Source organism: Pantherophis guttatus, chromosome 14 (assembly GCF_059756535.1).
Source record: "Pantherophis guttatus breed Tessera chromosome 14, ASM5975653v1, whole genome shotgun sequence".
In the NCBI taxonomy this organism is placed as follows: domain Eukaryota; kingdom Metazoa; phylum Chordata; class Lepidosauria; order Squamata; family Colubridae; genus Pantherophis; species Pantherophis guttatus.
The window spans coordinates 13,274,704-13,297,302 of NC_142076.1; the positions used below are offsets into that span (position 1 = coordinate 13,274,704).

At 41.8% G+C, this 22,599-nt stretch overlaps 1 protein-coding gene across 1 annotated transcript in view; it reads left to right on the top strand.

The window, feature by feature from the left end:
• The window catches only part of MRTFB (myocardin related transcription factor B), a 76,123-nt gene extending 58,818 nt beyond the window's left edge, over window positions 1-17,305 (top strand). The window contains exons 10-17 of the mRNA XM_034430258.3: window positions 1,119-1,366; window positions 1,747-1,900; window positions 4,778-5,800; window positions 8,076-8,219; window positions 8,944-9,099; window positions 10,741-10,878; window positions 13,296-13,356; window positions 15,566-17,305. Of these exons, the coding sequence (XP_034286149.2) occupies window positions 1,119-1,366; window positions 1,747-1,900; window positions 4,778-5,800; window positions 8,076-8,219; window positions 8,944-9,099; window positions 10,741-10,878; window positions 13,296-13,356; window positions 15,566-16,098 (2,457 nt within the window). The 3' untranslated portion in view covers window positions 16,099-17,305. The remainder of the gene's footprint in view (window positions 1-1,118; window positions 1,367-1,746; window positions 1,901-4,777; window positions 5,801-8,075; window positions 8,220-8,943; window positions 9,100-10,740; window positions 10,879-13,295; window positions 13,357-15,565) is intronic.
• Window positions 17,306-22,599: the final 5,294 nt, after the last annotated feature.

A 22,599-nucleotide genomic window follows, 5' to 3' on the forward strand; every position in this document is an offset into this window, starting at 1 on the left:
AACACTTAAATAGGAATTTAAGAGACGCTGTCCTAAATTTTAGGATAATAATTTCTGACTGATGAGGCGAAGCTACAATTCTGGCAGCCTACATTATTAATGTACTAATATTTCAGTCTCAATAATTAGTATTTTTCTCTCAGCAAGATTGTGTTTGGTCTGCTTTTGGGGGAGGGGGAGCTAGTTAAGTGAAATAGTTCAGAGCAGCTGCTAAAGTGAAAAGAATTTGCTAAAGCAGCTCCAAAGATAATCATCTTCTGGATTATAGTCAGATACTGAATTCAGTTCCAGAATTCTTACTGTTGAATCTATAAATATACTTCTTTTCCAGATCCAGTGAAGTATAACAATTTGTATACAGGTAGTCCTCAACTTAACAAACCATTTGAAGTTACAACAGAGCTCAGAAAAATAAACTTACAACTGGTCCTAACACTTAACAACCATGGCAGCATCCTCACCGTCATGTGATCAGAATTCAGGCATCTGGCAATCAGCATGTGTTTACGATGGTTGCCAGGTCCTACAAATATGTGATTTTCAATCTTTCTAGCTGGCTTCCAGTGAGCAAAGTCAATGGGAGAGGCCCGATTTTAACAACTGCATGGTTCACTTAGCAACTGCACTGATTTGCTTAACAACCATGGCAAAAAAGGGTTATAAAAATTGGGCACAGTCGCCTTCCTTAGCAACAGAAATTCAGATCTTCCCTTGTAGTTGTAAGTCAAGGACTATCTGTATTAGTCAAATCCATGCGCAGCCATGAGCCACTCACTCACTAGTTTCGGGCCAATCATTACTCTTTCTTATATACTTGTAGTTGGAATGAAATTGGAGGGCCTCTTGAGTTTCTGGAGAAAAGAAACATCCATGTAATGCAGGAGTCTTCAAACTTGGCAACTTTAAGACTTGTGGACTTCAATTCCCAGAATTCCCTAGTCAGCATGGGGGATTCTGGGAGTTGAAGTCCACAAGTCTTAAAGTTGCCAGGTTTGGAAGCCTCTGATCTAACGAACAAAGAAATGAATAAAATCTCTACCGTAGCACAGAATAAGAGTTTTGGATTTAGCGTCAGTTCTGGATCAAACCGCAGCTTTGTATTTTCTCTCTGCAAATAGCAACCTCACCCCAAGAACCCCAGTGACAGACCCCGGAGCAAGAAATCCAAAGAACCAAAGCCCAGAGTGAAGAAACTGAAGTACCACCAGTATATCCCCCCCGATCAGAAATTAGAGAAAAACGAGCCCCCCATGGACTCCAACTATGCTCGTTTGCTGCAGCAACAACAATTATTTTTGCAACTGCAAATCTTGAGCCAACAGCAACAACATTACAATTACCAGACAATTCTTCCTGCACCACTCAAGTAGGTGAACCTTGGACAGTTTTGGACTTCTTTGGTTTTCTCATCTCCCCCTCCCCCTTTTTTTTTTTTTTGCCCCTGGAAAAAAGGGAGTAATTAATTTTAAAAAAGCCTGTGTGATGAACGCTGGTCTAACTGTTTCCTCATTGCAAGTTTAGTCTGGGACGTTACATGAACGGAATAAAATAATTCTTCAAAGCTAAACAAGATTATTTTGAAGCTTTAAAATTAACATTTCTGTACGCCAACCCAGTTAAAATAGATAAAATGCTTGACAGCTGAAGAGGAAAAAATTTGGCAGTCATGTTGAAAAAAATGGATGGGAAAGATAAATTTGGTTTTGAAGGTTGATTTCATCTTTTTTTTTCTTTTTTCCTTTGAAGGCAAATAAATGACAAACAGGGTAACACTGGGAATGTACCACTCAATGCTTTGAACAACAGCATCTCTTCAGTAGCTGTCAGCACACCCAGACCAAACACTAATATTTCAAATAGAAAGCCAGGACCTCTTCCTCCTAGCTTGGATGATTTGAAGGTAAAAATAAATAAATAAAAATTAATAAGTGCAACGTGAAATGTCTTCCAAGGGTCCTAAAAATGGGGTTACCCCAACTCATCCGCCTTTCGAATCATTTTATTTTTTTGCCAGTTCAGCCCGCTGTCAGGTGCCAATTCACCAGCTTCAGCACCGAAAATAGTCAAAATGTGGTACTGTTTTCAGTTTACAAAAAAATGTAGCTCTAGATTTAGAGCAGGGGTGTCAAACTCAGGGCCGGATTTGGCCCAAGTGGTGCTTAGATCTGGGCCGCGGGACCGCCCCGGAAACAACGAAGGACCAGCCTGCAATGCCTCTGCCAGCAAAAATGGAGCTCTGTTTTTGCTGGCAGAGGGTTGCTGGAGGCCGTCGCAGTTGAAAACAGAGCTAAATCTAAATACTCTAAGGCCGTGATGGCGAACCTATGGCCCAAAGTGGCACGCGAAGCCATGTCGCCCGGCACGCACAGCCTTGCCTGTTTGTCTTCCGGGTTTCTGGTGTGCGCATAACGATCAGCTGTCCTTTGCGCACACGGCAGTTGCAAAAACCGATGTGCACTGGCCAGCTGATCGTCGGGTGTGCATGGCCGTCAGAACCCGGAAGTTCAGCTTTTCCGGAGCACGATCCCTTTGTCCACGTGGCAGTGCTGTGCTTTAAAAGCAATAAGACAAGGGCGCAGACGTAAGAGAAGTTAATAGAATTATTCACAATGTAGAGAAGGTAGATCAAAGTGGATCCTGTAAATTACAGGTACGAATCAGAGTTAAAATGACAAAATGACAGAGGAGATCGCTCTATACATATAGACTTCAAAGATCCGGTCGCAATCTTTTAGTTTATCTTGTCTGTAGGGGTTATTAAGTGGATAAATGGGATCAGATAGCAGAACACAAAGGAGGTTAACCCGAATGGTTTAGAAAAGCAGGCAGGTGGATAATTTTAGCATTCTGCCTTCAAGTACTGGCCTATTAATAGTCCTGCTCCATGCAGCCGAGAAACGAAATTGCAGCTGTTAGCAGTTAACGTTTCAAAAAGAATAAGAGGGTTAATCCCAAAGATGCAATTAGACTCACTCTTTTTGGTATTCACTTATTCAGCTATAACCAGAAATATTTTCCGTACCCTTTTAGCACGGAAGAAACTTTCGGTGCAGAGATTCTTAAATTATGGATCAGGGTTCTGGGGGTCATGAGCAGTTCGGGGGTGGGGGTGGGAGATGTCCCATTGTTTGGGTTTGTTTTTTAACTTGATCAGGCGTGCCCAGGCTGAGTGAGCATTATCAGAAGTCTCTACAGGCTTCGTGCCTTGCTTTGCCTTCACAGGTCTTGTGGCTGGTTGCAGAGCCACAAAGCGTGAGAACCCCCAGCATACACAGGTTAAAATTTACCGTATTATTCAGAGTATAAGACGTGCCTAAATTTAGAAGAGGAAAACAACAAAAAAAATGTTTTGACCTCCATGCACCCAATTTTGGCCCTTTTTTCGGCCCATTTTCAGAGCTTTTTTCAGCTCGTTTTTGAGGCTTTTTTCGGCTCATTTTTTGGCCTTTTTGGCCTGTTTTTGAGGCTTTTTTCATCCCGTTTTTGAAGCTTTTTTTGGCCTGTTTTTTTTCCCCCCAAAAAAAAGGGGCTGAAAAAAGCCTAAAAAACAGCCCCCCCCCCCAAAAAAGGTCAGAAAAAGGCCCGGAAATGGAGTGCGCAGAGGCCAAAAAACAGCTGGTGGGTGGGCGGGGCTTTGGCAATATTCGGTCTGTAAGATGCACAGACATTTTCACCCCCTTTTGGAAGACAAAAAAGTGCATCTTATAGTCTGAAAAATACGGTAATTATTAAAATGGTATTTTTATTTCTAGCCCAGCCATAACCCCAAAGAAATAATTAGTCTTATTCGTGTGGCTTTACATGAATGTTTGTTTGTTTGTTTTAGAGGGATCTGGTATCCTGCTCGAATTAATTACAGCAGAAAGAAGTGAAGCTAATGGACTGTAGGCTTCTGCAGAAATGCTAAAGCATAAAAAGATTGCCATTTTTTTATATTTCTACTCCATCTTTAACATATAGCTGAAATCCCACAACTGTGAACACATCCAGTTAACACTGTAAATAAGCAAACTGCAAGGACTGTATAGGGCTACTACATTATCTACAGAAGTCTTTGGGCAACTGCACAAATTAACGCTGTTGTCTGCATGGCTGCCTCTTCTCTCGACTGCAGAGATTATATTTATAATGATATTTTCAGCAGCTGACAGGGGAATTCTGGGAGCTGAAGTCCACACAACGTCAGGTTGCCAAGGTTCAGAAACAAAGTCTTATCCTTTGCCTGCATGACTCCTTCCTTCCTTCCTCCCTCCCTTCCCTCCCTCCCTCCCTCTCTCCCTCCCTAACTATTCAACCAAGAATTACCTGTTTTTCTTCTTGGCTTCCAAATATATGCAGAGTTGAAGGTACTTGAAAAACACATTATTTCAAAATGCAATGAAAATTAAACATTATCCAGCCCAGAACTCAAGAGCTCTGCAGGCAACTTACTGTACCAGCTTGTCCATCAGCATGATTGTAGGATGTATACAGAGGCAGAGATATACAGATATAGATGCATGGAAGTCTCAAACTTCCATGAGTTTGAGTTTGAATATTTTGTTTAGGCAGGATCCACAAGGCTCCATTGCTTCTAGTAATTTTAATATTTCACGCCCATTATTCAGGGCACATTATACTTTCCGGTTTTATTCTGCAGGATTTAAGCAAATAATACATTGCTGGTGTTTTTGCATCTGATGGTGGCAATTCCTTCATTGGATTGCTTCATTCGAGGGACTTCATTTCTCTTTTAAAAATCACTGTCTCCTCCCCTCTTCCCTCCCCTCCACTTCAGGTAGCTGAACTGAAAATGGAATTAAAGCTAAGAGGATTGCCTGTGTCTGGAACTAAAATGGATCTCATTGAGCGTCTGAAACCCTATCAGGATCTTAACAATAATTCCGTTGGCACAAGTAATACAGTGGCCGGAACTGCTTCCAGTAATGGAACCAATAAACCTGGAGAAGGCACTACACCGTTCCCTGCTGCGCCATTAAATAAGCCAGCAGTTAATTCTGCTCCCAATACCTCTTCAGAAACAGCACCTGTTGTTGGAACCGGCAGCAAAATAGGACCCCTGGAACACTTGGGCTCCCCTCTGCCCATTTCCCCTTCTCCTTCGGAACAGTCCAGTCTCGGAACCGACGATGCCAACATGGCTGATACTTTGACGGAAATCATGACCATGATGTCTCCATCGCAGTTCCCAAGCGCTTCCCCTCTTCGAGCAGCCGCACACGAAGACGGCGGGAACGCATCCGGCATGGACCTGGACGCCACCGAGAAGGACCGCAAGCTTCAAGAGAAAGAGAAGCAGATCGAAGAGCTCAAAAGAAAACTGGAACAAGAACAGAAGCTGGTGGAAGTGCTGAAGATGCAACTGGAGGTCGAGAAGAGAAGTCATCATCATCAGCAGCAGCAGGCCCAACCTTCTGCTTCTAATACGCCAATGACTTTGAATCCTCAGCGTAATAGCTCTTCTGTGAAAGAAGAAAGCACCATGGCAGACAGTGCTGAAGCAAGGCAGTTGGTCTCTGATGCCAGCCATGCTTTAGGGCAGCCCAGCTCAGCAGAGATCCAAAATCTAATTGCCAAAAAGGCCGTGGTTATCAAGCAAGAGTTACCTTTGGCCCAAGCTGAGCCGCAGAATGTCATATCTCAGTTCTATGTAAGTTCACAGAGACAGCCCCAAACGGCGGTCGTTGCTCATCCTCAAGCTCTGCTGGCTGCCTCGGGGGGTGCCCAGCTGCTCCTGCCACTCTCCCTCCAGGGTCCAAATTCAGCCACTTCGGTGCAACTGCCTGTGAGCAACATCCAGGTAACATCTGCGGTCAACCTTAATCCGATGGCCACTACTAGTCAAGGAGACATTTGTGAATGCAACTTGAAATAATGCTATAGCTTTTACTCCCCAGGTTACATACATGGATGAAGCTGGAAGCTTCCTGCTATGTTTTGTGAAAAACAGATCGAGGGGTTTGGGATTCTAGTTCCGAAGGCAAATTAATCATGCTTTAATATAGCAGCAATATCAGTAGCACTTAGACTTATATATACCGCTTCACAGTGCTTTTTACAGCCCTCTCTAAGAGGTTTTACAGAGTCAGCCTATTGCCCCCCAACAATCTGGGCCCTCATTTTACCGGCCTCGGAAGAATGGACGGCTGAGTCAACCTTGAGCCAATCAGGATCGAAATGCTGGCAGTGGGAAGAGTTAGCCTGCAATACTGCATTCTAACCACTGCGCCACTGTGGCTCCTAATAGCAATAGCACTTAGACTTATATATACCGCTTCACAGTGCTTTTACAGCCCTCTCTAAGCGGTTTACAGAGTCAGCCTCTTGCCCCCAACAATTTGGGTCCTCGTTTTACCGGCCTCGGAAGGATTGGAAGGCCGAGTCAACCTTGAACCCGGTGAGATTCGAACTGCGAAATTGCAGTCAGCCAGCAGTCAGCAGAAGTAGCTTGCAGTACTTCACTCTAACCACTGCCCCACTGTGGCTCTTAGTATCCCCTTGGCAGAAACATGCATGATTGTGAATAGCTGGTGGAACATGCTGTCTCATGGAATTAGGTATTAAACAACTCCCTATAGACCTGTTGGGCCTTCAGATTATCTCCAGTATGGTCTAAGGAGGAACAGTTATGAGGGCATAAATGAATGCAATTGAGGATGCTTTTGTGTCCCTTCATTTTCAAAGAAATTACAGATTCTTGTAATGAGTTGGAAACTGACAATACCATAAGCTCAATTCTTCTACCTTTTCCAATGAAGCGTTATGACATTGGGGCTGAAATAGTAACAGGGTATCTAATAGGTGTAATCTAAATGGGACTGGGGTTACCTAAACCCTAAACTATCGCTATTTTCTAGGGCAAATAGTTAGCGAGAAAAAATTCAAATGCTTAACTTTGATCTAAAAAAAAAAAAGTTCTTGTCCAATTAACATATTAAACAGGTGCCTGGTTTTGGCTATACTTTTATTTCTGTTATCCCTAAAAAAGTGTCTTGTCATCATAAGGCAATACTTGTCCATGCACACACACGCTTTCCATATGATAAAATTTCCCTTTGAATTTAAGCTGCTGGAGGTTATTATGGCATCCTCATTTGTCCAGTTCACCAGATGGTAGTATATTGTAGCTGATGCATAACTAATCCATTTTGTTCCTTACAGTTTTGTGTAGAAATTTCAGAGGGGCTTAAATATGGTAGAAGTCCAGGTGTGGGCTGCTGGGGGTTCGCAAGGGTTCGGGAGAACCTCTAGCTAAGATTCTGTGCAGTTCGGAGAACCCTCAAATCCCACTCCTGGCTGGCCCCGCCCACTCTGCCCCTCCCAGGAGTCCTCACGCAGCCTCTTTTGGATGCAGGTAAGTGCAGGCGCGCAAGGAGACTCCGGGAAGGCGGAAAACGGGCCTACCGGAGGCCCGTTTCCAGCCTCTAGAGCCCGGTGAGGCTGTTTTGCCCTCCTGGAGGCTCAGGGAAAGTCTCTGGAGCCTGGGGAGGGCAAAAATGCCCCCCCCTGCCATGGTGCAGGAGGCCGACTAAGCCATGCCAACCATGGCCACGCCCACCCAGCAACCGGACAGAGAGCCCCTTGCTAAAATTTTTGTCAGACTTCGATGCTATCTCAAAATAAATGAATTTCCAAACTGCCAATCTTTAAGGAAATCTTTTCTTTAATTGAGCACAGCCACCGGATCATGACTCGATGCGGACAAGACTGACCTTTTGCCCCCCAATCCCTCCCTTTCCGATCCCCAAATCTCTGCTTCTCATTGGCTATCTTCCAAGTCATTCTTCAGACTTCTTGTCTCGTCATTTCCCAGGAATGTCCCCCTCTCCTCATTTCCACGACAACCCGACTTCAAAGGGATTTAGCAGGCAAAAGTTCAGAGCTTATCTCTTTCTCCTCTGCTCTCTATGCCAGCGTTGAAGCGCTGACACCTCCCCTGTAGAACTCCTGCATTTTTTTTTCCATTTAAAATAGACTGAGTTTGGAAAATAATGCATCTTGGTTGCCTTGACGTTATTGCAGTTGTCTTCTGCATCCAGCAAGTTGAATTGAAGCCGTTTCTTTTTATCCTCTAGGTTCAAACACAAGCTGGTATTCCAACCATCACACAAGTATCTACTTCTAGTTTGGTCCCCAAAGTACCACAGATGCACATGTCAGCCCCCAAACAAAATGCTTCTCCACAGCATGCAGCTGGCCAAACCTCAGAGAACAGAAAGGTTGGTGAAGGTTTACGTACAAAGGGATTATATCCTGTAGCTAAAGTTCTGTATTCTATTACTTGCGTGGGCTTGTACAGTCGCTCTTCAATAAAACAAGATCCACGATGGAATAATAAACATGTAGATTTAGCACTTAGACTCATATACCGCTTCACAGTGCTTCATAGCCCTCTCTAAGCCATTTACAGAGTCAGCCTCTTGCCCCCAACAAGCTGGGTCTCATTGTACCCACCTTGGAAGGATGAAATGCTGCGTCAACTTTGAGCCAGTCAGGATCAAACTGCTGGTTGTTGGCAGAGTTAGCCTGCAATTCTGCATTCTAACCACTGCACATCATGGAAGGGAGGGAGGGAGGGAGGGAGGGAGGGAGGGAGGGAGGGTGGGTAACAGCAATAAGACTTAGATACTGCTTCACAGTGCATGGTTGTCCCAAAGGTGCTTTTTCAAGAGGCAACTGGGCTTCCTTGTTTTTCTTTGAAGACGTTTTGCTTCTCATCCAAGAAGCTTCTTCAGCTCTGATTGGATTTCCATTTTTCTATTCCCCACCATCCACCTTTGGGACTTCTTAAGGAAAGTACTTGGATTCTTTTCTGGATTGATTGAACTCAATTTAAGTTTTATTATTATGCTACAAATATTAGCGGTTGCTAATCAACCCTGCATATTTTAGTTTAAAGATTTTAATATAGGGTTTGTTCAACATTGCATTTTGTTTTTACAGGTATTCCCTCCTACCTCACCTAACACAGTATTTTCCTATCAGAATCCGCCTGCTACAAACCTTCAGCAACCTTTGTTTAAGCCAGCATCAAATACGACGCCTCACTCAGGGAACCAAGCACCCTTAGTGCATAATGGACCAAATCCTCTTCAGAAGGTAAAGCTTGTTCTCCATTGCAGAGGCCTGTCCCGCCAAAAGAGCATTGCTCGAAGGCTTGAGACAGCCCATCTAGGATGATCACAGCACACCTCTTCGGAGTGTTGGTGATTACCCCTTAAGCCCAGGGGATGCATCTTGTTCTAGCTCACGTTGTAGGGACCATGTGCTAGAGGTAGGCATTGTCACAGACCTCAAAGCTCTCCCATGTACATACAAGTGTTTTGCACTCTTAGAATAGCAATAGCATTTAGACTTATATACCGCTTTACAGCCCTCTCTAAGGGGTTTACAGAGTCGGCATATTGCCCCCAACCCATCTGGGTCCTCATTTTACCGACCTTGGAAGGATGGAAGGCTGAGTCAACCTTGAGTTTGGTCAGGATCGAACTGCAGATTATGAACAGAGTTGCATTCTAGCCACTGTGCCACCACGTCTCTCTTAATAGTTGGGAAAAGCTGCTGTGGGTTCTATTCTTAATGTCTAACGTAGGACATATAAGAGACTGTTTGGTGTTGATATTCAAGCGCTGAAGCAAGAACAGGGAATCCTGGTTTAATCCACTGGTGATTTTGGATCAGTTGTGCCCTCTCAGCCCTAGGAAAGAGGCAATGGCAAAACACTTCAGAGAAATATTGCAAGAGAACCACAGGGACTTGTTCCTCTAGTGTGCCAGGAGTCAAGAGTGACTCGAAAGCAGAAAAGTGGGTAGGACAGCAGATAATTTGAAGCCTTTGCAGTGCTCAGGGAAGGAGGAGTTAACTTGCCAGTTAAATCGTCCTCCACATAGCATTCAGGTTTGGAGAGAAAAAAAACATCTTCCTTTTGAGAATGTTGCAGTCAGGGGTGGGCTCCTGGGGGTTCGGCAGGGTTCGGGCAATCCTCTAGCCAAGGATCACCGGGGTTCGACGAACCCCCAAATGTTACCCCTGGCTGGCCACGCCCACCCCTCATCTCACCTCCCAGGAGTCTCCACGCGGCCCGTTCATCATTCCAGGTAAGTGCAGGGGCCGTGCAGAGGGTCTGGGAGGGCAAAAAACGGGCCGCCCAGAGATTCCGGAAATCCAGAAACGGGCCTGTTTCCGGCCTCCAGACCCCGGAGGAAGCAGTTTTTGCCCTCCCGGAGGCTCAAAGAAAGCCTCCAGAGCCTGGGGAGGGCGAAAAACACCCCACCCCTCTGCCATGGTGCAGGCGGCTGACTAGGCCATGCCCACCATGGCCACATGTACCCAGCAACGGGGCAGCGAACCCGTTGCTGAAGGATCTGAAGCCCACCCCTGTTTGCAGTAGAAGCTGTTTTGATCAAGCCTCAGGATGGAACGGAAAGAGATTATGGTACTCATAACAAACCCCTGATGCGTTGGAATCTCCTTCCATGTGTCTGCTTGTTGCAGATCTCATACCTTACCTTAGAAGAGAAGTAGAGTATTGTGTTCCCCCCCTTCACTCTTTTAATAAAATATTATAATACATTATCTCCTTGATGTGAGATAGCTTTTAATGATAAAGCAAGATAAATATGCCCTCTTATCGTCGTAAGCAAATAAAAAAGGAGAGTTGGGGGTCTCTTTAAAAAACATTATTTAAAATCTGTTTGCTGCCACATTGGTTTGTTAACTAAAATCCATTTTTTTTGGCAGCCACCTTCCCCGGCTCAGTCCCAGCAATACCTTTTGCAACAGTCCTTGTTCAGCAGTTCAGGAACCAAAACGAAAGACCCTCCACGTTACGAAGAAGCCATCAAACAGACGCGCAGCCTGCAGTCTTCTCAACGAGAAGTAAGCGAACGGCAGACCCGTTTATTTATTCTAACATGTCTTATTGAGGCACCCAGCTTCATTAAGGAGTCGATAAAAGAGATGTGATGTGAGCCCTTCCATTTGCTCTAACTTCAAGTAGACATTGCTGCTCAGTCCTGGAGAAAAAAACAACAACCCGCGAAGATGCGAAATTGCAATTTTCCCAAAATCTTAAAGCGAATCAGGTTTCCAGAATGTCCGCCATGTCAACATTCCCTCAGAGGGCAGGCGAAAGATAGCCATGCCAAACCATGGAATTGGGGTTTGGCTCAACTAATCCTTCATCAGGGGGGGGGGAAAAAACCCAAAGAGTTTTCTTTGTAAGGGAGACCAAAAAATGTGTTGTGGGGGTGGGGGGAAGCAAGGTCGTTTAAGGACAGGGCATCTGTGACAAGATAAAATACCTGCTTACTCATGACTGTAGTTGATGGAATATGACTTTTTAACAGCCTCAGCCAGCCAGTTTGGCAATGGCTGTTTTAACAAGGTTGTCAAGGATCAAAGAGAATGAGGAGCTTTCTTTATAGATCAGCTAGTTGGGAGGGGAAGGAAGCCAGATATTGGTTCTACCCTGGCAGTTCATGACAGATGCTGCCGTTAGGTTCAGTACAGGAGAAATTGTATTTTGTCTGACTTTGTTGATCCAACTACTTTTAAGTTTCTCCTCCTTCTCTCCTTAACGCTGGTGAAGAACCTGCCAAGTTTTGCTAAAACCACCAGCTGAGCTGGAATTATTAAATTGAGTTTGCCAGTTAAAAGAGAATTTAACTCCATTTTCTTTACAAAAGTATTTTAAAGCTTTGTACCTCTTGTTTTTCTTTTAATTCTTGTTTTTTCCTTTGCTCCCTCCTTCTGATCTTTCTGCTTAGACTAAAAATTACAAGCAACCGGCTGGGCAGCTACATAACCAATTCTGAAATTAAAGGGGCTGTATGAAATAAAAAGCCAACTCAAAAAAGAAGCCCCTTTTTTTGGTACAATTAGTCTAAATATTTATTTGTTTGTTTGTTTGTTTATTGGTTTGATTTATATGCCGCCCTTCTCCAGAGACTCAGGGCGGCTTACAATGTGTTAAGCAATAGCCTTCATACTTTTGTATATACCTGCTTAGTAGGGCTTTTGCCCCCCCCCCCCCCAGTGGTGTTCTTTTTTATACAAAGTCAATTTATTGCCCCCACAATCCGGGTCCTCATTTTACGTACCTCGGAAGGATGGAAGGCTGAGTCAACTTTGAGTCAAATACTATTCTCAATTACTTTGTTCCATTAAAAGATCAGTGAAGCTTTCAGATAGGGGTGTTTTCCTGTTTGGGATATGGGTTGACTTAACGTTAAGGATGCCAGTATGAATTTACTAGCAAGATAAAGTCTTGCAGTCAATAGATATTATTGGGAACAAGCATGGATGAGAGATACTGCCTGGGAAGGCCAAGGGAAATCATCAAAACCATCAACAAGCAAAAGTTAAAATATTTTGGACATGTGATGCGACACCTGGAAAAATATGGCATACTTCACTTAATCCTCAAAGGAAAAAATTGAAGGCAAACGAGGTCCAGGCAGAAGAACAACATCATGGCTTCGAAATCTGCTTTGGACAAAACTCAGCAGCCCTTTTTTGTGCGGCTGTCGATCAAAATAGGATCGCCAACATGATGGCCAACGTCCGATGACGGGTATGGCACAAGAAGAAGAATAGATTGAGAATGTTTCATCCATGGCATGATGATCCATGGTCATCCAGTGGTATGAACTTTCCTTCAGTAATTCCACAAGACAGACAAATATGAAAATTTGGGGCAAAGGTCAATGCACCTGGACATCCACTGCAGAAAAGCAGCTTACCTGTGTAACTAGCTAGCAGGGGAAATGCTTTGCTGCTCTTTTTCTGTATAACAAATGCTGTGATGAACATGCATTTGAACAGATGTTCCTCGCTGTGTCCTTTTATTTTGATTTCTACTACCTGTTATATAGTACACCTCTTTTGTACACTATCAGACCGGTTTTTCTCAGAAAGTCTGTTTTGCAAACATATTTCTCAGAAATGTGTTTTGTGAACGTATTTCATATTTACTCCAATTGAATTCAGTGAGGCCTATTTCTAATTAAGTCTGTATTTGGACTTCAGCTTTAACAGAAATAATTCTTAGCAATTAATCTCGAATCGGCAATATCTCCTTGGCTGTCTAATACATTAATATAGATACATACGTATCAGATTGTTAATTCTTCAGGAGTTAGTGGGATTTTCTGTATATTTATATCTTAAATACAAACATAGAATACACCACTATGTTTTTTAATGATCCCAACCTATCCTAGAATACCAATCATGTTTGTCCTTTGGGAAATGATATGGTAAAATAAACAATATTTTTTTCCCTTCGTTAACAGATTTCCAGTGCCCACAGCCAGCAGATGGATGATCTTTTTGATATCCTCATTAAGAGCGGAGGTAAGATGCACCGAAATAGAACACGTGACTCAATTTACAACAGTTCATTTAATGATCATACAAAGTTACAAGGGCACTGAAAAAAGTGACTTATGACCGTTTTTCACACTTACGACCACTGTGGCATCCCCGCGGTGGTCAAAATTCAGACACATAGCAACCGACTCGTATTTATGACGGTTGCAGTTTCCCAAGGTCATGGGATCACCTCTTGGCACCTTCTGATGAGCAAAAGTCCATGGGGAAGCCAGATTCACTTAACAACCAGGTTTCTACCTTAACAACTGCAGTCATTCACTTAACAACTGTGGCAAGAAATGTCTTAAAATGGGGGCAAAACTCATTTAACAAATGTCTCACTTATCAATAGAAATTTTGGGGTCAATTGTGTTCATAATAAGTCAAGGACTACCTGTATTTGAGGAATTGATTTTTGAACATCTTTAATCTAGATCAGGGGTCTCCAACCTTGGCAACTTTAAGAAGCCAAAGCTGGCTGAGGAATTCTGGGAGTTGAAGTCCACAGGTCTTAAAGTTGCCAAGGTTGGAGACCCCTGATCTAGAGGACCACCTTAGGAGTGTTCTAAGGAATAAGAAATGGAATCTATTGCTTTTATTTTAATGGTGGAACAACTTGGACAGAATTTATAGAAGTGCAAAATTAATCCAGGAACAGAACATTGTTCCCTCTGGACCATGCCAAACCTCCTCCTAAATCATATCGTTCCAGGGGCATTTTGGCAGTTTCTGAAAGTGAATCATTTGAACTGGAAGTGGTAACCAGTGATCTAGCCAAGCCATCGTGTTTTGAATGTAACAGGCAGGCTGAAGGCCAGAGGTTTTCAAAATGTTTCTGTGGCTGGATCGACTAGCTATGAACATCTGTAGATGGACCGTTTTGGAATCTTGCAGTGTTTTGGCTGAGTCAGAAAGATCAAACATGGCAATTCATGCTGGCCAGGAGAAGTGATTTAAGCAAGAGTATGAAACCTCCAGTCGTGGATTCATGTAACATCTGAATCGGGAACTAACCTGGATGGTTAGTTTCCTGAAAGATCAGAATCTGAAGCCGGGGATAAAACTTGTTTTTTGATTCAGCCTTGTGAGGAAAACAGCAAAATGGGCATCCTGAGTCCGTTGTAATGCTAACCAAAGGTCAAACAAAGCTTCTGGTTTCTTTGGCCAGCTCTCAAAGAGTTGCATTTTAGGATTATAACAGTACCAGTTTTGTTGTTTGTTATTCAACACAGAAAATCCAGTTTATTATCTCTGTGTTCATCATTGATGGTATAAGTAATAATCTCAAAACCCATCTCAGTTTGGCTTGCTCCCAATCTCTGTCATAGATCAAATGATTATTGATAATTCTTTAACGGGCAAATGGAGGGGTAATTACACTGTGTTTCCCTGATCCAGTCAATCATTTTTTTAATCTGCTGTTCTGAGTAGAGAACTTGTGCCCATTCAGTCATTATAGTGGTCCGTGGACCTAGGCTGAAAAAAATTGAAATACTTGATTCACTGAAATGGTTATCTGTTTAATAATAAACAAAAAGCCATTTTAGTTCATGGGTTACAGTCCTAAATGGTTTCCCTTGTAAGAAAAAGCTTGCCACAAAATAATAATCCCTTTTGTACTGATATTGTTGGTCTGATGTTGTCTTGTAAGTTATTTATAACAAAGTTCAGGAGTAAAAATTGACTCAGGGACTTAAAAGTAATGAAAGGTCACTGAGTCAAAAATGTATTTGGTTAAAATGTATTTCGTTAAAGCAATCCACTGAAGTGAGTTCTTTCTTTTTTATTTTATGGATTCAGTGAAATATAGAGCTGGTTTGGTCTAGTGGTTAAGGCATCAGGCTAGAAACCAGGAGACATAAGTTCTAGTTTCAACTTTAGGCATGAAAACTTGCTGGATGACTTTGGGACAATCGCTAGGAGACTGTGAGTTCTAGTCCCGCCTTAGGCCTGAAAACCAGCTGGGTGACTTTGGGCCAATCATCAGAAGACAATGAGTTCTAGTCTTACCTTAGGTATGAAAGTTGGTTGAATGACTTTTCGGCAAGTCCCTCTCTTTCAGCCCAGCCCACATCACAGGGCGGTTGTTGTGGAGAAAATAGGAGGAAGAAGGAGCATTAAGTATTTAATAAAAACAATAAAGGCTGGATAAAAAAATAAAAAAGATAAATCTGCCATTATCTTTCTGCAGAGATCTCTATGCCTATGAAGGAGGAACCTTCTCTGATTTCCAAAATGAGGCCAGTGACCGCCAACATCACTACAATGCCAGTCAACACCGTAGTGTCACGTCCACCCCCACAAGTCCAAATGGCCCCTCCTCTCTCCTTAGAACCAACGAGCAATTTCTCCTTATCTCTGGAGAACCAATTGGAAGCTCTTCTGGAAGGCACTCTACCCTCAGGAAACGGGATGCCTCACCTGACAGGCAGTAACGAGGACAAAGAACCTTTCTCAGTCATTGAAGATCTACAGAATGACCTCCTTAATCATTCTGGGATACTAGATCACTCTCACTCCCCAATGGAGACCTCTGACTCGCAGTTCACCCCCAGCTCATGTTTATCCCTCGACCTCCCAGACCCAAATTTAGACAATATGGAGTGGCTAGACCTCACCATGCCAAATGCTTCATCGGGATTGACGCCGCTCAGCTCGACAGCTCCCAGCATGTTTTCAACAGATTTCCTTGATCCACAAGATCTGCAGTTGCAGTGGGATTAAACTGAAAAAGTCCAAACCGGACTCGACCACGTTTTTAAAAGCTCCACTTAACAATAAGGTCCATTGTTTCACTTTCCTTTTGTTTTCAAGCTCATCTCTATATAATTATCTTAGGGATTTAAAAAGAAAAAGAAAGAAATCACAGAGCACAAGGTTTTAAAAAAAAAAGATTAAGAATGTTCCAACGAGAAAAGATTGTGATTACTGTAAGCTTATGAGAATGTGTCACGAGCAACGATTCAGGTGAGTGGGCACGTTGAGAGCAAACTGTTTGGCTTAAGAACAATGCCGTAGCACCTTTCGGTCTCTGTGGACACTCTCAAACAAAGCTTTGAGTTACATGGTGAGAAAGCTTTTGACTGAGCTAAAAACCAATGGGATTTTATATAAAAGGATGAAACTAGACACTGTTTAGATTTCTTCATGACTTAAAAAGCTCTTTTCTCTCGCTAGTCAATTCTTTTAAAAGACGAGCAGGTGTTTCCTTTTTTTGACTTGCCACGTTTATTTGTGGAGCCTGCTAAACCCTATGCATCTTTATTCAGAAATAAGTTTGCTGTTCTATTCAGAGCAGCTCTTTCTCATATAAGAATGCATAGAATTTCAGCTTTAAACCGACCATATTACTTGAAAAAAGAAAAGTCTTTGATACATTAAAAAGGTGCTTTCGGTTAGCTTTGACATTTGTGTGTGTGTGTGTGTGATACAAATAATCGTATAACCTGCAGACAGAAAGTGTGCCATTAGGGAAATGTTATCTTCTATTCTTTCATGTATGAAAAGGGGGACTATCTGTGTGCAGTAGCTGAAAGAAAAAATAAAGGAAGCCCCCCCCCCCCCCCCCGACAGTTATTGGCAATGGCAAACCTTTGTAAATTGGCATCGTTATCACGCGTAATAATCAGTTAAATTCAGGGTAAAACTTTTATTTAATTTGTGCAGAGGGTATGCAGGAACAGGTGCATATTGGGAAAAATATTTCTCACACTTTCCCCGCCCCAGTGTTTGGGGGACATCAGTTGTCAGCTTAAAATATTTAAAGCACTTAAAATCAATGTTTTCTTTTTCAGTCTGGTGTTCCCATCAATTTGGTTTAGTAGGTACCCTATGGCATTAAAAATAATAAAGGTATATCTATTACAGGAGAGCTGCTCTCTTTTAAAATTTATTAAGCCCTTTTGAAAAAAAGAAACATGAACCAAGAAAATTAAGGGGCACATAAAAAGAATAGAGGAGTAACAGACAAATAATATAAATAAGAAAAAATGGGATCTAAAATGTCAGGGAGATTATGTTTTTTTTAGTATGTCATTATTTAGAAAATAATTGAAATCCCATTTTTAAAGAAAAAAATTAAAAAACACCATTAAACTTTAAATTGTGGATGACCGGTTAATACAGTAAAAATTGCTAACTGGATTATGGAGCATTGCTCCTGATTAGGTTTTTTTTTTTCCAGTTCATCCACCCTATGGATTATGAATTAAGTTTCACAGTTTAAAATTAATAGAATGAATATATATTCTCTATATAGAATACACACACACACAAATCTATTTTGAAACTAGCATCATCTTTTAAGCGAAGCCTGCAATTTAAAACTGCTGTGAAAAAAAAACATAAAGGGCAAAAATTCTGTCTGACAAAAGCAATGTCATGCCATTACAATGCAAGCCCCCATCCCTTTTGTGCATAAATTGTGAAGTTGCACACCTAACCCAACAGAGCTGGCAATGCTCCTTTCCTAGATTTGACAAAAGCAAGCAGAGCTGTGGACTTTTGTATTCCAGTGTGTTCATTCTACCTCCATAGTCAGGATGTTCTAAAACTTTTTAGAATTTCCTACTTATTTATTTAAATCATATATGCATTAATGAGTGCCATCACCCATATAACAATTTGAATCAGTTCTATCCAAAATGACATCCCCTATTGCTTCCCAACAGACAGTTGCAGAACTCCAGAATTTCACAGCACGAATAGCTTGATGTCCTTTGGATACCCTATATGCAGTGGTGGGATTCAGCCGGTTAGCACCTATCCGGGAGAACCGGTTGTTGGAAGAAATCTTATTTTGTTTTTTCCCACTTTGCAGGGCTAATCCTGTAAGGAATTACAACATTCTGGTGTTGTTTCTAGCCTAATCTTTATTGCCCTGCTTACAGAAACTGCCTCTCTGGTTAACCCTTATTACATTGTGACAGCTAAAGCGAAGCGCCCATCGACCTGAGTGATGTTGAGTTGGCCATGCCCACACAGTCACATGACCACCGAGCCACGCCTACCCAGGTGATCATTAGGGCAGAGAACCGGTTGTTAAATTATTTGCTTCCCACCGCTGCCTATATGCCAGGAATTTCTGCCTGCAAAGCATAGAGCTGGCTTGAAAAATTGACAAGGAAAAAAAATCCCTTCAACATTCACTACTTTTGAACACCATCAGAGCTATTCAAAATCTTTCCCAATGTTGCACCATAGCCTATATATTTTTTCTTTCTTTCTCTCGAAGGTGGAGATTTAAAAAAAAAAAAATCAAACCCTGTAAACGACAGGTCTCAACTTCTGTTTGTAAAGCTCAGCTAGCTGTCTTTTTAATCATGAAGAAATTTAAAGAAAAAAAAAAAAATCCTTCCGCAGTAGTGTTTCCCAACCTTGGCAATTTCCAGGTATGTAGACTCCCAATCAGTCCCGGAATTCTGCAGTGAGCATCACCCTTGACAGAATTCTGGGGGTGGGGTTGAAAGTCCATACACAAACGAAGCTGCCAAGGGGGAAGCACTTCCACGAGATTGCTCAATCGGATTTTTTTAAGGCAAAGTTCTCTTTTCATTCCACAGAACCAGATGAATTCGATTTTTGGGAAAAACAGAACCTGGTCAGAATTTGGATCGTTTCTCGTTAGAACAGTACTTAGTTCTGCAGGGGAATTTAGTTCTTTTTTTTTTTTTGCTTGTGCTCTTAGGAATCCCATAGAATTGTCATTGATTCAAGGAGAACTAATCCGGCCCCGTCAAGCAATGTTTTGTTTTAGTGTTTTATTATCCAATAGGCAGTATTTTGAGCCGGCTGTGTATTTGCAGTGCATATTTTGCCGTTTTGTTTTCTCCTGAAAGCCATAACTGTGAAGATGCCAATTCGGGTTGGCTTCATTGTCGAGGCGAGCTTTGATATTTTAGGAACTGTTTGCTGGTGTCAAGGTAGCGCCAGGCCAAAACCAAAAACATCGACAACTTCCCCCTAAACGTCAGTTTGGGATCCTTGTTTGGAACAATTATTCTTGTGCCATTTTGCATTTTTATTTTAGAGCTATCATATGCTGTTATTCAAACAACTACACTAAACTTTCTTTGTGATTTTAGCCTAGAGCTAGGAGTGTTTTCAGCCAGACAGTATGAAATGACTTTGAGAGAAAGTAAGTATTTTCACCTTTACCATTCCATTTCCCCATCCTTTGAGGGAGAATAATCTTCCACTAAATATATTTTTCTCCCACATACCGTATTTTTCGGAGTATAAGATGCACCTCTTCCCCCCCAAAAAAGAGGGAGAAAATCTGGGTGTGTCTTATACTCCGAATGTAGCCCCGCCCAGCTTCTCAAACGGAGGTTTCAGAGGCTGAAAAAAACATCAGAAACGAAGCTTCAGAAAAGAAGCCCCCAAGCACAGCTTCAGAAAAGAAGCCCCCAAGCACAGCTTCAGAGGCTTTTTTTTCTGAAGCTGATTCGGAAGCTTTCAGAGGCAAGAAAAAAAGTTTTTTCTGAAACAGAGTTTCAGAAGTTTCAGAGGCAGAAAAAAAAGCAAGGCACAGAGCTCACAACCAAGGAACCTGTTGCTAAAATGCACCTTTGGGAACAGCTGATTGGGGGTATTCAGGGAGGCCAATCCACCTGCCAATCAGCTTTTTTCTTATTTTCCTCCCCAAAAACTAAGGTGCGTTTTATGCTCTGGTGCGTCTTATACTCCGAAAAATACGGTATATCAGTTTGAAATAAGATATTTAATACTCTGTCCTGGCTTCAGTAGGGACACCTATGAGATATGAGCTCTATATTGCTGAAAATTAGAATAATTTCCATAGATGCATCATATATGATGTTTTAATCCAAAGAAGAGCGGATCTCTTGATTGTATCTTTATGCTTCAATATGGATGCTTAGCTAATCTGACTTTCCATCTCCAACTACCATTGGATTTAAGGGACAATTTGCCTTTTCAGCAAGATGTGCTTATCTATATATACCTCTCTCTTTTGAATTCTACCCCAGAGCAAACAGAGAACAAGGAAAAGGGCCCTGGAGAAACCAGGAAAGGCTGATATAAAGCTGTTTCATTAGCTCAGAAGTATCAGGCTTCTAGTTTCTTAATCTCCCTTGTCTCCATAGGAGTCACAGAAATGTGCTAGGCTTGACTTACACCGTTAAATATATTTCTGTTATACATGGTGCATCTCAGTGGTTTCGAAATTGGTCCTACCTGAACACCCACAAATGTAAATGAATCCTCCCAGCCCCCTCTAATTGTCAGTCCTGTTGTTGACACTGAACAAGGGTCTTTCTCCTTCGTCGTTTTAAAATGTCAATACTGTATAGGCAGCATGTATCAGAGTAGAAGGCAAGACACGGGATCCATGGAGCTTCTAAAAACATGTCCCCAGCCTGGTTTTAACAAAGCCTCTCCCGGGAATGCGGGTGTGCGTCTCTCACTGTGTAATCCAGCTGGAACCTACCAGGATCTGTCTATGGAGCCTGATTCACACAGTTTGAGAAGTACTTTCTTATAGCTTGTAAGCAATAGTTCGTGCTTTTGGCTTAGAAGGGGCCACAATCATCAGTTAGTTTGTAGGAAGCTTTTTTTTTTGGTCCTCTTACTGACTGGGCTGCCATTGCAGAGAGCATGTACATAGAGCTTAATTTTTTTTAAAAAAATAGTATTGTGTGATGGCGTGCTACACAAATGCCCTCATGCGTAGTGTGCTACTCAAGCCATATCGGAGCATGCACGACAGAGAATGCAAACCCAGCCTGGAATAAAACCAGGCAGCCAAGTGTGGTAAGCAGTGTGAAGCTTCATTCTAGGAAGAAAAACAAACAAACAAACAAACATTAAGGGATCATGAACATTTATAACGGAATCTTATTTATTTTTAGGTTAAGAGCGTGTGTTGTTTTTCTGTGCATTTCGAAGCAGAACTTTTATCATGAAACATATCTCGGTTTGCTTTTAATCGGACAACCTGAGATATGCGATCTTTACCAACTGTATGTGAACCTGATATTTGTGAACAGTTTCTTTATATTTATATACATATATACATATATATATATATACAGACATATATATTATTGCTTGGGTAATTTCTGTACACTTGATATATATTTTTTTTTTGGTAAGATGAACATTTGGCTCCTTATCTTTGATTACCAATTGCACTGCTAGCCTCGCCTTTCTCTGCACAAAAAAAAAAAAAAACACTTGGAATTTGTTTAGTAGTACTAAGCATGCCTTCTGAGTAAATATCAATTTTACTGCAGCTACGTGCTTCTCATTTGCTTAGTATTGCCTGCTTTTTTCTTCTTCTTCTTCTTCTATTTTTTTTTTCATTTATGAGATCGGTCCACACTCACGGGAGTTTCAGGATCATCCCCACCTGCAGTTACACCATCTGGAAGATCATATTTTGGAGAGTAGCTAAAATGAAAACCTACTTGTTGCCTACTATTGCTTCTCTCTAGGACAGTGAAAGAAGAGAGTAGCAAAGATTATTGCAGGAGAATCAACCTAAGTCTCTTTGCCAGCTGTTCTTCTGTGTCCAGAATATACATGCTTGCAATGTAGTGTCAAACATGATTGCTCAGAAGTCCAATGGAGATGACGAAGTTGTAAGTTTAAGATAGGGCTATGGCACCGTTCTCCATAATGCAAATTAATTCACTATAGAGGCATAGCTAGATTTGCTGTTTGCAGGTATGCAAACCCCAGGGAAAAAAAATATCTTTATCAGGGAGATGTATCTGTTTATCCCAGTCTCACTTTCCTGTGCTAGATGAAGTTGTGACAAAAAAAACCCCCACAGTTATCTATTTTCTGGAATTCATTTCTGGTTATATTTTCCTTGATGTTTGAAAAGAGAGAGAGAGAGAGAACAAATAAGCAGAATGAGGTACTTTAGTACCAGTTTCTGCTGTAAGGATATAGATTTCTTCAATCTCCTCCAATATAGAGATCTTTCAAGATGGCATGTTATTCCTAATCCTGTATATATGATGCCATGTGATAGTTCAATGATCGTTGTTTTCAGAAACTAGAGATTAAGAGACACATTGGATAAAATCTCTGCAATTGTGCACGGAGAAAAATTTATGTCATGGTTATGATTTTCAACTTGGGAGGTTTTTTTTATACATGCAAAAAAATCTGCTTAACAAATCTATTTGGGTGGGCATTTTCAAGCCCTTTTGTAGCCGAATAGGGACAGAATATAAAAATGTTTCTTATCAACCT